The sequence below is a fragment of the Narcine bancroftii genome, chromosome 2 (genome assembly GCF_036971445.1).
Source record: "Narcine bancroftii isolate sNarBan1 chromosome 2, sNarBan1.hap1, whole genome shotgun sequence".
NCBI classification, from domain to species: domain Eukaryota; kingdom Metazoa; phylum Chordata; class Chondrichthyes; order Torpediniformes; family Narcinidae; genus Narcine; species Narcine bancroftii.
In genome coordinates this window covers 84818649-84832255 of record NC_091470.1, presented here as the reverse complement: position 1 = coordinate 84832255, position 13607 = coordinate 84818649, and the positions used below count along the sequence as shown (strand labels likewise).

At 43.1% G+C, this 13607-nt stretch overlaps 1 protein-coding gene across 11 annotated transcripts in view; it reads right to left on the bottom strand.

The window, feature by feature from the left end:
- Positions 1-13607, bottom strand: part of LOC138753854 (tau-tubulin kinase 2-like) — a 250204-nt gene that overhangs the window by 107387 nt on the left and 129210 nt on the right. For 10 of the 11 annotated variants that reach the window (XM_069917342.1, XM_069917349.1, XM_069917348.1 and 7 more), the window contains one exon: positions 2400-2465. In XM_069917342.1, coding sequence (XP_069773443.1) covers positions 2400-2465 — 66 coding nt within the window. Of the gene's footprint in view, positions 1-2399; positions 2466-12893; positions 12953-13607 lie in introns of those variants that run through there. The other variant, XM_069917352.1, reaches the window with a different exon arrangement.

Genomic DNA, 13607 nt, shown 5'->3' with positions numbered 1-13607 from the left:
TAAATGTATTAAAAAAAGGTTGTTGAATATCAGTGAGTGTGCCTTCTCTGAAGGACACCCACTCTTGCAAGAACGTTGAATGAAAGGTTATATCGCTTCACCTATAGACTCTGTGAAATTATTTAATCAGTGAGCTGTGTTTCTCACACCCTGACGTCAGTGCCTGGGACCCGAATAAATGAGATGGCCAGTGCAATCTCGACTTCAATACTTTGATTTGTGTGTTGTTCTTCTCCACACTCACATAGCATGAACGCTACAATATTTAATTTTTTTTTAATTTAAATTTAAGAAAAAAAATGAATTGACCTTTCAAATAAAGGGTTCCAGCCCAAAACGTTGACCATTTCTATTCATGATGCTTCCTGACCCACCAAGTCTCTCCAGCCTCTTATCATTTGCTCAAGATTCCAGCAGAAACAATTTTTGTGTTTCTCTAAGTAGACAAAGTCGTTTGAAAGCAAAAAGAAATCCAGATGCAAGAAATCTGAAGTGAAAACAGAAAATGTTGAAATGACTCTGGGCCAGGCAGTGGCTGCAAAAATGTAACTGAGATCACGTTTCAGATTGAAGAGACAGTAAGATTTATGATCAGACGAAGCTGAAAAACAGTGGCAATGGGGATTAAAACAAGATTGGATCAGAGCTGAAGCAAATAAAAGAATTATCTAAAGGAAAATAGTGGGTAGTAGTAATCTAAAAAATGCTCATCTTCTGAAATTACAAGTGTTCTGTTCAGAAGCCAACCATGTGGGACCAGTGTTCCTGGATCTTGTTTTAAGTTTAAATGGAAACTGGTATGAAGTAGAAGAGGTCAGAGGTAAAGTAGGCTGGAGGACTAGAGTGATGGGCATTTGGAGGTTCAGAGTGTTATCTTTCCATTTACTCTAAAAGTCAGCCACCCACTGCCACACCTCTGATACACTGGAGTTTGGAAGAAAATGACCCAACGTTGGTTCCACAGGAGGAGGACATGGAAAAATGTTTATGTAAAGGGAGCAATGGAATACATCACAATGTTCTTGAAGAAATTATCGCTTTCTAATATTGAAAGGTAAAAGGTGGGAGGTGTATTTGCAGGTAGGATTGCATTAGAATAAAATGAACAAAATATGAGGACAAGGATTTCCATTTCTTTCCATCATTATTGCTTTGTTGATTGTATTTCAACATTCCCCATCTGAAGGCAATACTTATTTACTCACTGGATAATAGATTGATGAAATAGGTCGCACCCTCAAAAAGGTTTAATGGAAAACATCAGCTCTTCACTATGGTGCAGCTCAACATGTCCTTGAGGATCACATTTGTAAGATGCTAATTAAAATATCAAATCAAATCTTCGACTTTACGAACAAGACACAGGCTAAAACTTTTCATGCTTAGACTACTAATCCTTCTATCATCTGCAGGACTCAATATGATGTTGGACTGTTACAAGGGAAGAAAGACTGCTCAATCTTATTTAGCTGACAGAAATAAAATCAGTTCCACATTAATATGGATGACTTTTTCTTGAAATCAATGAGTAAAATACCTAGTTGTTAAATGCTAGTTAATCACAGTGGCTCCCAAACCTCAAGAATAAATCTAGACAGGAGCGTAATGGAATATTCATTATCTACTGGAATGTGTGCATCTTCACTCACACTCAAGAAAGTCTTCACCATCCAGCTCCACCATCAGCAATAACTTCCATTTACTCTAAAAGTCAGCCACCCACTGCCACACCTCTGATACAATGCAGCCAGTGACAGGATCTTCACTCACACTCAAGAAAGTCTTCACCATCCAGCTCCACCATCAGCAATAACTTCCATTTACTCTAAAAGTCAGCCACCCACTGCCACACCTCTGATACAATGCAGCCAGTGACAGGATCTTCACTCACACTCAAGAAAGTCTTCACCATCCAGCTCCACCATCAGCAATAACTTCCATTTACTCTAAAAGTCAGCCACCCACTGCCACACCTCTGATACAATGCAGCCAGTGACAGGATCCACCCGCCGAAGGATACACATGTTCCAAGATTACAGCCAACAACAACTCATCTCAGCAACCTCTGCAACATGACAGCCGAGAACAACATCTTGGGAACAAACTCCAAGCGATATCCAATCCTGACTTGTAGATATACTAATATCTTTCCTTCACAATATTCCAGTTTCAGAATGGAAAAAGGGAACATTGTTAAATTATGTACATTTCTTGTAACTTTCATTTATAGCAGATGTTTAATAGTTTTTATTCATTAGTGACCATGGACCAGTCCTTCTAGTCTTTCCTCATTATCACCAGAGACAAGGAAATAAAACATAATATATTTGTGTTCATAATATTGTCAGCAAATTTATGTTCTGCATATATTAATCTTTGAATAAAGCATAATTACTTACTCGGTTTTTATGAGCATTGATTGATGCATAGCGCACTGTTCCTCTGAACCCTGCCACCACCCGAGGCTGAAATAAAAATAAAAATTGAATGAATCTTTTGTGAATCTATTTTATTTTACAAAGAGACAATCAAGCATTTCAGCCCCAAACACTCCAGCAGAGCTCATGCACAAACACGAATAGCACCTCCATCAAAAATGTCAGTTTCTAAACGTGTCCACTGTTTGCTTCTGAATTAATCCAATAGAATCAATAATTTATTTCCATCCGGTCATTACTTAATGAGTAAACTCAGCATACTTTCAGGAACCACACTTGAAGTAATCAAGCGCTGATGAAAATGGCTCAAGGGACATTGTGCGCAATGTGGAGCCTATTTGCCTCGAGATTTTCCACTTCCTTTGTTTAAAGTCATCTTACTGAGCTTGTATGTGGTGGAGTATTTACATTTTAACACTGATTTAAATCTTAATTTTGTTGTGGCATTTCAAAAGCAGTATAAATCTTGATTAAGAATCTTTCATCTTTTAGCAAAAGTGAAATTCCCAAACTGTATATAGCAGAGTATAATGATGGTACATTTTGTTTCAATTTATTTCAACCTTAGAGATTCACTTTAAATAAAAACACCAACATAAATAGCAAGAGTATGCTGTTGAAAACATTTCATCGGTCAATAGCGTAATTTCCAACCTGTCCATTTAAATCAATATTCTCATCTTGTTCCCATTAATCTTGGCTGGCTAAAGTGCCCATAAATGGATTTTTTTTTTAAAAAGAAAAAGTTCACTTGATTGCGTGCAAGGATCAAGTTACACAACTCAATTAAAAACAAGATAATGCAATTTTATCCATCAAATCTCTCCATAAATTAAACATCTTTCTTTTCCTCTGTACACAATATCTATGCACAATCCAGTTAGTCTCTCAAGAGTCCAGCATATTCTTCTGGCTCCTGCCCAAAAAATCTTGCAAAAACATTCATTTATACACATCAAAAAATGGTAACAGTAAAAAGTACTGTACTGGTAAATAAAATGCTTTAAAAGTATATATAGCAATTTTACCATTACACGTTGATAATATAAATGAGGTAAAATCATCAGAAAATTCGGAAATGTAGAAGAATGGGGAGGAAAACATGCATGGACTTAATCTGCTTATGTTTGATGGTCTAATCAAATATGGCCATTTTTCCAATATGAATAATTCCAGATCCATCTAGAAACTCAGCAAATGGAGCAGAAAATTAGAATGATTCCTTACACAGATATTAAAAATATAAGTTCCCTTATAATTGCAAAAGAGAGTACTGGCAGTATGCTCATGCTACTTTTCAGTGACGTCCACATTAAAGTGGGTAAATTATTAGAAGGTATTCTAAGAGACCAGATATACAAGTAGTTGGATAAATAAGGACTATTTAGGGATAATCTTTGTGCAAGGTAGGTCATGTCTAACTAATCTTGTCATCTTTCAAGAAGGTTACTGTAAAAGTTGAGAAAGGAAAAGCCATGGATATTATTTACATGGACTTTAGTATGGCTTTTTATTAACTTTATTTATTCGTTCGACAAGGTTATTACATACAGTAAAAAAAAAGTGCATTATAAACGATTAAAAATTATATATATAAAAAAGAAAAAAGAAAAAGAAAGAACCCCTCCCCCTCAGCCAGCTCTCTATAGGAGAGCCAAAGAAAGAAAAAAAAACTGAAATATATTTACTAAAATCTAATCAAGGTAAATCTAAATGTAAATATTCTGAATATAAAGACCACTTATTAAGAAAAAAAATAATTATCATGTAAAACATACATGATTTTTTCCATTACCAAACAAGTTTTCATCTCATTATGCCATTATTAATATCAATAACATTAGCATTTTTCCATGTACTTGCTATACATATTTTTGCTACAGATGAAGCTAAATATACAAAAGCAATCTGAAATTTGTCTAATTCCAAACCTTTCAAAGGATTCAACTCACCCAACAAAAATATTGTCAGGTCCAGAGGTATTTTGATCTTATACAAATGTTCCAAAAACAATTGAATTGCTTTCCAAAAAGATTGTATATGTACACATAACCATGAAAAAAAGTTCCAACCAAATTACCACATCTAAAACAAGAGACTGATTCACTAAAACCATATTTTTTTTTAACTTTTCAGTTAAAATACAATTGATGTAAAAAAAATTGGAATTAACCATTGCATAATGAACATTTATCAATCTAGTAACACTATCATAACAAATATCTATCCAATCAACCTCAGAAAAAGTAAAGTTGATATCTCTTTCCCATTTAATCTTAGATCTATTCCATCCCTTTTTTTCCATAGCTTTTGTCCCCACCGGCGATCGTTGAAGCTTGGGGAATCACTGAAAATGAATCCAAGCCTGTTCCAGGTCGTTTAGGCCCCAATTCTTTTGCACTTCGAAACTGTATTTTTTTTTGTAACCGATGCTTAGTTTTTTTTCTGCATTAGCAGCCATGCTCACCAAAATACCGAACTGAAAATTAAAATTTTTAAATTAAAAATAAAAGGTTAAAAAAAGGACACTTAAAAGTCTGACCAGAGAGGGCAGAGATTACACATCTGGTCTCTACGCCATCTTGCCACGCCCACCCCACCCCACCCCGACTTTAGTAAAGCTTTTGACAAGTTCCTGCAAGGGAGGTTGGTAAAGAAGGTTCAGTCACTCAATGGTCAGGATGAGGTAATAAATTGGATTAGACATTGGCTTAGTGGGAGAAAACAGAGAGTGGCAGTAGATGACTGCCTCTCTGACAGGTGGCCTGTGACAAGTGGTATGCCTCAGGGATTGGACCTGGATCTATTGTTGTTTGTCATCTGTACCAATCATTTGGATGACAATGTGGTAAATTATTGTAGAGCTCGTCGAAAGAACCAAAGACTTGTTGATCCAAACCAAGGCTTTTATTAGCAAAAGACCGGAGCTCTTCACAGGTGGCTGACCAGTCCGGAATGATCCGACCTGGCTAGGGACACAACCCTTTAAGGCCCAGACAATAGGTGTGGCTTAGCTCTCAGCCAATCGCTGTAAGCACAGTCTAGATACAGTAACTATATACACTATGTACATTGGTGATAGATCTGTACTATCACATTCACCCCTTCTTGGAGAATTGAACCTGGGAAAAAAAAAACAAAAACGAGGGAGAGAATGAAAGGAAGGGGTAGGTCAAGGACTGTAGCGGTCAGGGGGTCTGACCATCCGGCGTGACCGCCGTGGTGCCGGGATTGGGGTCGCTGGAGTGGTGTCGCCAGCGGGCTCGTCGGGTGCGACTGCTCCGTTGCTCAATTCCCCAGTCGTGTTGTCGGCAGGGTGGCCCGGGTCATTGGGGTGCTGTTGGTCCTTCTGTTGCGGCACGGGGCCTGGAGAATAAGGAGTTGGGGGGTTTGCTGGGTCTACCGCGTCCTGAGCTAGGTCCCGCACCGAAACAGTGTCCTCCCGCCCGTCTGGGAACTCCACGTAGGCGTAATGTGGGTTCGCGTGGAGTAGAGTCACTCGGTCGACCAAGGGGTCGTTCTTTGAGTGCCGGACGTGGCGTCGCAAAAGGACGGGGCCAGGGACGGTGAGCCATGCCGGTACAGTGGTTCCCGATTCGGATTTCCTCGGGAAAAGGATCATCCTTTCGTGGGGGGTGGCATTTGTTGCAGTACATAGGAGGGAGCGGATGGAGTGTAAGGCACTAGTGAGAACCTCCTGCCAGTGAGAGGTGGGGAGACCTTTAGACCGGAGAGCCAGTGTAACCGCTCTCCATATGGTGGCATTCTCCCTCTCGACCTGGCCATTACCGCGTGGGTTATAGCTCGTGGTCCTGCTTGAAGCAATACCACACTCCAGAAGGTACTGTTGCAGCTCTGCACTCATGAATGAGGACCCCCTATCACTGTGGATGGAATTGGGGTACCCGAAGATGGTGAAAATACTGTGAAGGGCCTGTATCACTGAGGTGGCAGTGGTGTCTGGGCAGGCCACAGCGAATGGGAAGCGGGAGTACTCGTCGATGGCTGTAAGGATGTAGGTATTACGGTTGGTCGACGGCAGGGGCCCCTTAAAGTCTACGCTAAGACGCTCGAAGGGGCGGGTGGCTTTGATAACGTGGGAGTTATCCGGATGGAAGAAGTGGGGCTTGCATTCAGCGCACACCGAACAGGCTCGGGTCATGGAGCGGATCTCCTCGACTGTGTAGGGTAAGTTGCGCGCCTTGACAAAGTGAGCAAACCTAGTGACCCCTGGATGACAGAGTGCCTCATGGAGTTTCCGTAGTCTGTCCATCTGTATGCTGGCGCACGTCCCCCTGGAGAGCGCGTCAGGCGGGTCGTTGAGCTTACCAGGCCGGTACAGGATGTCATAGTTAAAGGTGGAGAGTTCAATTCTCCATCTGGCGATTTTGTCGTTTTTTATCTTACCACGCTGGGTGTTGCTGAACATGAAGGAGACCGCGCGTTGATCAGTCAACAGTGTAAAGCGCCTCCCAGCGAGGTAATGTCTCCAACGATGCACCGCTTCAACTTGTTGATCGAGGAGTGTCTACTCTCCGGACCCTGGAGGGTTCTGGAGAAGGCGGCTACAGGCCGACCAGCCTGGTTCAAGGTGGCTGCCAGGGCGAAGTCGGATGCATCGCTCTTGCCTTGAAACGGGACAGACTCATCGATCGCGGGCAGCGTCGCAGCAGCGATGTCGGATTTGATTCGATCGAAAGCCGCTGTGGCTTCGGTCGAGAGGGGAAAAGAGGTGGTCTTGATAAGAGGACGCGCCTTGTCGGCGTAGTGTGGAACCCATTGGGCGTAATACGAGAAAAGGCCCAGGCAACGTTTGAGAGCTTTCTGGGTATGTGGGGGGGGGGGGTAAGTCCATTAGGGGACGCATGCGGTCAGGATCTGGCATGACTATCCCGTTCTCCACCACACAACCTAGAATAGCGAGTCGTGTGGTCCGGAAGACACACTTGTCCAAATTGTAAGTCAGGTTTAGCCGACGGGCAGTTTGAAGAAATTTGTCTAGGTTGGCGTCGTGGTCCTGCACGTCGTGGCCGCAGATGGTGATATTGTCCAGATACGGGAAGGTAGCGGTTAGCCCGTTCTGGTCCACCATCCTGTCCATTTCGCGCTGGAAGACCGCGACACCATTCGTGACCCCGAATGGTACCCTGAGAAATTGATATAGCCGCCCATTCGCTTCAAAGGCCGTGAATGGTTGGTCCTTGCAGCGGATCGGGAGCTGGTGGTAGGCCGAACGTAGGTCAATAGTGGAGAAAATGCAGTATTGGGCGATCTGGTTCACCACATCCGTGATGCGTGGCAGGGTGTACACATCCAGGAGCGTGAAACGGTTAATGGTCTGGCTATAGTCGACCACCATCCGTAGTTTTTCCCCATTCTTGACAACCACCACCTGGGCTCTCCAGGGGCTTAAACTGGGTTCGATGATGCCCTCATCCAGCAATCTACGCACCTCACTCCTAATGAATTGCCTGTTTTCGTAACTATGTTGCCGACTTTTGGTGGCCACAGGCTTCCAGCCAGGGGTAAGGTTTGCGAAGAGTGCTGGCAGGGCAATCCGGAGTGTGGAAAGGCCGCAGGATTGGCCCCGGGGCACGGGGGCGGGTTGCTCGGGTGCTTCGGGAGTGGGGCGATGGCAGACCGAGAGGGGGGCGTGGGGTCCCCAAAGTGTAGGGACACCGTTTGGAACTGACACTGGAAGTCTAATCCCAGCAACACTGGGGCGCACAATTGGGGAAGGACGAATAATTTGAAGTGGGTGACCGTCACGCCCTGTACTTCCAGCGTGGCGATGCAATACCCCTTTATCCCAGTCGAGTGCGACCTCGTCGCTAATGAGATCCTCTGGGTAGTGGGGATAATCTCAAGTCCCCAATGGAGAGCCAGATCTGGCTGGATAAAACTGTCAGTTGACCCAGAGTCAAATAAGCAATTGGTGTTGTGTCCATGCACTTTAATCAGTTCCATTGCTCTGGTGAGGGGATGAGAGCATTGCTGGTTTAATGTTATTGAAGCAGTTGACAGGGGAGTTTTGCGCGATGACGTCACACAACGGGATGACGTCACGCAACGGGATGACGTAGTCAACGCTCGAGGAGCAGGTTGGAGCACCTCCCGGAAGTGCTTTTGTGGCGGCGTTGGCGGGTGAATGGTAAGTAGTGGGGTTTGTAGTTGCTCGCGATTGGCGGTGGGTAGGTCGTTGGTCGCGGCGGTCGGGCCCTGGCGGTCGTCGGCGATGGACACTAGGGTGAGCACCTGGTTGGCCGCGGGGGTGGCTGTGGCGGCGGTAGCAGCGGCGGTAGCTTCGGCCCCGGGGGTGGCTGTGGCGGCGGCAGCAGCGGCGTTAGCATCGGCCCCGGGGGTGGCTGTGGCGGTGGCAGCAGCGGCGGTAGCATCAGCCCCGGGGGTGGCGGTGGCGGCGGCAGCAGCGGCGGCCCCGGGGGTGTCTGTGGCGGCGGCGGTAGCGTCGAGTGTTCCGCACGGGGGCGAGAGGCGGGCCATCACCATGGTTGCGAGGGTGGGTTGCCCCTTCCGGGTTTTTCAAAGTTCAGCAGCCAGAAGTTAAAGGCTTTGAAGGCTGTAGCTGACTGTGGGTCGATATCAAGTTTTTCTGGCCGAGTTAAACGCTCCATCCCTTTCAAAAAAATTATTTTTGCTAATAAAATTGTAGAGCTCGTCGAAAGAACCAAAGACTTGTTGATCCAAACCAAGGCTTTTATTAGCAAAAGACCGGAGCTCTTCACAGGTGGCCGACCAGTCTGGAATGATCCGACCTGGCTAGGGAACAACCCTTTAAGGCCCAGACAATAGGTGTGGATTAGCTCTCAGCCAATCGCTGTAAGCACAGTCTAGATACAGTAACTATATACACTATGTACATTGGTGATAGATCTGTACTATCACAATTATATCAGCAAATGTGCAGATGGTCCTAAGATTGGGGATGTTGTGGTCAGAGAGAAAGGCTTTCAAAGCTTTCAGCGAGATCTGGACCAGCTGTAAAAATGAGCTGTAAAATAGTAGATGGAATTTAATGCAGACAACTGTGAGGTGTTACACTTTGGGAGGACAAACAGGGTAGGTCTTACAGGGTAAATGACAGGGCACCACAGAGCGTAGTAGAACAGTGGTGTCATTGGTTGATAGGATCATGGAGAGGTATTTTAGCATATTGGTCTTCATAGATAAAAGTATTAAGTACAAGAGTTGGAAAGTTATATTGAAGTTGACAAGACATTGATGAGACCAAATTTGGAGTGCTGTGTGCAGATCTGGTCATGTATCTACAGGAAAGATATCAATACGATTGAAAGAATGAAGTGAATATATGTGAGGATATTCCCGGGATGAGTTATATGGCAAGGTTTGTTGGGAATGGCAGTCCACCAAACTAATCACCAATGTCTCTCAAAGCCTTCTCCAAGTCACCAAAACTACATCTGGGACAACATATGTAATTCAGCCAAATATTGGCTAAGTGTTTTGCCAGCCTTTTGCTTTCTAGTGTAGAATTAGTATTTCTCAGCGATTACAGATGATCTCCAACAAGGTCACATAACTCTTTATATAAGACTTGGCATTTGGATTTCTGGTGCCAATAGAGTTTTGATCAGACCGTATGATCTATTCCCCACCTCGTTTAAAAAGTGCCTGTTTTTAATTGCAGGTTTCAGTATCCCTCACATCATGGGGAATGCAGTACATGTCAAACCTATCTACATAAATGTTCCAGTCTTCAGTTTCTCTATGTTCCCCAAAATGTCTGTCTGCCATTTTCTCTACTTATTAGTTACTCCTGTTCGGCTCCGTATCATGGGTCCTCTACCGGCACCACCTACGGCTCCTAGAACGCTTCCACCAGCGTTGTCTCCGCTCCATCCTCAACATCCATTGGAGCGCTCTCATCCCTAACGTCGAAGTACTCGAGATGGCAGAGGTCGACAGCATCGAGTCCACGCTGCTGAAGATCCAGCTGCGCTGGATGGGTCACGTCTCCAGAATGGAGGACCATCGCCTTCCCAAGATCGTGTTATATGGCGAGCTCTCCACTGGCCACCGTGACAGAGGTGCACCAAAGAAAAGGTACAAGGACTGCCTAAAGAAATCTCTTGGTGCCTGCCACATTGACCACCGCCAGTGGGCTGATAACGCCTCAAACCATGCATCTTGGTGCCTCACAGTTTGGCGGGCAGCAACCTCCTTTGAAGAAGACCGCAGAGCTAACCTCACTGACAAAAGGCAAAGGAGGAAAAACCCAACACCCAACCCCAACCAACCAATTTTCCCCTGCAACCGCTGCAACCGTGTCTGCCTGTCCCGCATCGGACTTGTCAGCCACAAATGAGCCTGCAGCTGACGTGGACTTTTTACCCCCTCCATAAATCTTCGTCCGCGAAGCCAAGCCAAGAAGAAGTTAGTAACAAAGTGAATCTGCTATGCCAGTGCTGTTTATTCTCTCTTTTGTTGTCTTGAGTTTTTTAAAACTGCTGACAAACACGTGCTTTTGTCCTGTTGCAGCTTGACATCATCCCAGTTGTCATTTTTGCCATAAAATTCTCACCTCTGACGCCCTCTTTACTCAAAATCCCATAGATTCCGTCATCCAGAGTGTAAAATTTTTTGTTTTGATCTTCATCACCAATTCTGCTGTGTATTTCTCTTGTAATTGCTGAAACAGTAAGCACTCTTTATTTTGATCAAGATGGCGTCTAACTGAATACAAATGTAACACCTTTTATGATGTAACACGCTGATGCATGTTCCCATAACATCTCCCACGATATTTTCTCCATCACTTTACCATCAGTTGCAGGAGCTACAACCGCCAGGAGGTTCCACTATAGTTCATAGACTGAGTCTGTCAATTACTTACTGTTGGCTAACTCATCCCATGCAGCAAAAGGCACAGACCCCCATTTTCTGCTGAATTTGGGCTACATTCTCCCTCCCCATAAAGTAAAACAAGGTCAAAAAGTAGTCAAATTTCTTGGCATTCAACTTAGTGCAGCAGACAGAAGACTGGATCATCCCAATTGTCCAAGCATCTGTACCACACAACCCAAACAAATGAGAGCTTTTTGGGATTAATCAACTTCTGCAGGCAGTGGATGGATCCCCAATGTAACTACCTGCACTAAGTTATTATCATCTTAGGCACTCTTGCAGTATGACTCGACTCCCACTGAATGCGCTGCCTTTGAAGTCTTAAAACAAAGTTTATTTCCAACACTCATGCTGAGGCGTTGGCTAATATGATTGGGCCTTTCAACTTTATGTTACAATCCTTGATAGCTGTTTATCCTTGATAAACAACCAGTAGTTTACTACTCAACAAAATTAGACCCTACCATTTCAGCAATGCCTCTCTGTACTCTACAGTGTAATGGATTTGTGTTAATCTTTAATGTTAAAATCTTTAGTTACAAAATAGATATTTCTTAGTAAACCAAGTAATAGAGTTAAATATATTTCTAGTGAGGGAATTGTGGGTGGATTCAGGGTTACACAGAGACACCACAGACCTTTACATACAGAAGTCAATTTGGAGTTGGATCATCTGGGAAAACAGCCATAAAGCTGAAGTGTTCTTAATTGAAACTCAAGTACCATGTGTGGTTCTTAAAAGCATTTTTGAGTACAATCAGCATTATGCTAGCAGCTGTTTCAAAACTGTATTATTTGAATGACATGTGCTGGACCTTCCAGAATTGTAAACCACTTAAGCCTCTTGGAAATGAGATGAGATCAGAGATTTTTAAGGATATGGAGTGGTTTTGAAGAAAGGCAAGAAGTTCTGCAGAAATGAAATTAAAATCGTGGTGATGTCACATCACATAATGTCAGAGAACCATAAAACGAAGGCAGAGAGACATTTTGGACACCACTGAAGCAAACTGACCTTCCTGAAAAAGACAGGATTGAAACAATTGTCTCCGGGAAGAGAGGGCGATGCTCTTCTATATTCTATCACCTTATCTTAGGAGATACCCAACATTAGTGGCTTATAAATAAGTAAAACAACTTCCGACTGCTCTTTTAAGAAAAGAGTGGCAGCCTCATTTGCACCTAGAAAGATGGTCATTCCTGTTTGAGAAAGAAATCATCAGAAAGATCACAGTTCTGAAACAAGATGGGGGAAACTTGAGAAAACACTCGTGAAAAGAAATATCTCTCTGAAAGACGTGAGTTTAATGAGATCTGAAGATAATAATGTTTAATAGTGCCTCACAATTACTTCTGAACTGCAATTTAAAAAGATCCTCAAGTTCAACAAGATGTTTGAAAATGGACTTTAAAATTGACTTTTTCATAGTAAAGATTAAACTCTATTGGTTTGAATTTAATTACACACACATATTTACATTTGTGCATAGTAGGGTTTAAGATAGTTTAAGTTTAGAGATAAGAAACATTATGTTATTAATAGTTGAATAAAAACCATTATTTTGAATTTACCATTCTCTGGTGAATTTTCTATTGCTATTCCTTCGTTGTACCAATAAGGTTATTTTAGTTCGTAACACTGCAACATCTTCAGGTTTACACCCAGCATTTCATGTAAATCTGCAACATCAGTTAGGAAATTAGATTATGGATATTGATGCAAGAAGGATCGCAGATGACAAAGATAAATTGAGTTGTTGATAATTTGGAGGGGAGTTTCAGGTGGCAGGGTGAAATGCCCTGAGAAATGGCAGATGGAGTTTAATTCGTATCCGGTAAATGTGAGTTGATGCATTTTGGAAGTACCGATGACATACACCACAAAAGATGGGGTCCTTGCATGTACAAAGGGAACTTGGAACACAATTCCAAAGATCATTTGAAGTGACTGTGCAGATAAACAACTTGGTTAAAGAGGCTTATGGGAGACTAGCTATTAATCAGGGGATTGACAACAAGGGTTTTAAGGTTATACTCCAACTATATAAAGCATATGCAGTTCTAGCCACCACACTATAGGAAGGATAATGATGGCATGGAAGAGGAGAATCACTGAAATGTCAGCTGGGATAGAGCCCTTCAATTATGAAGCGACTGGAGAGGCTAGGTCTGTTTGCCCTGGAACAAAGGAGGCTAAGAGAAGAGATAACTTTAATTTAACCTGATTTTTCTAAATTTAGAGATAATTAAGATAACAGACTCTTTTGGCCCGTGCCACCTAAATAC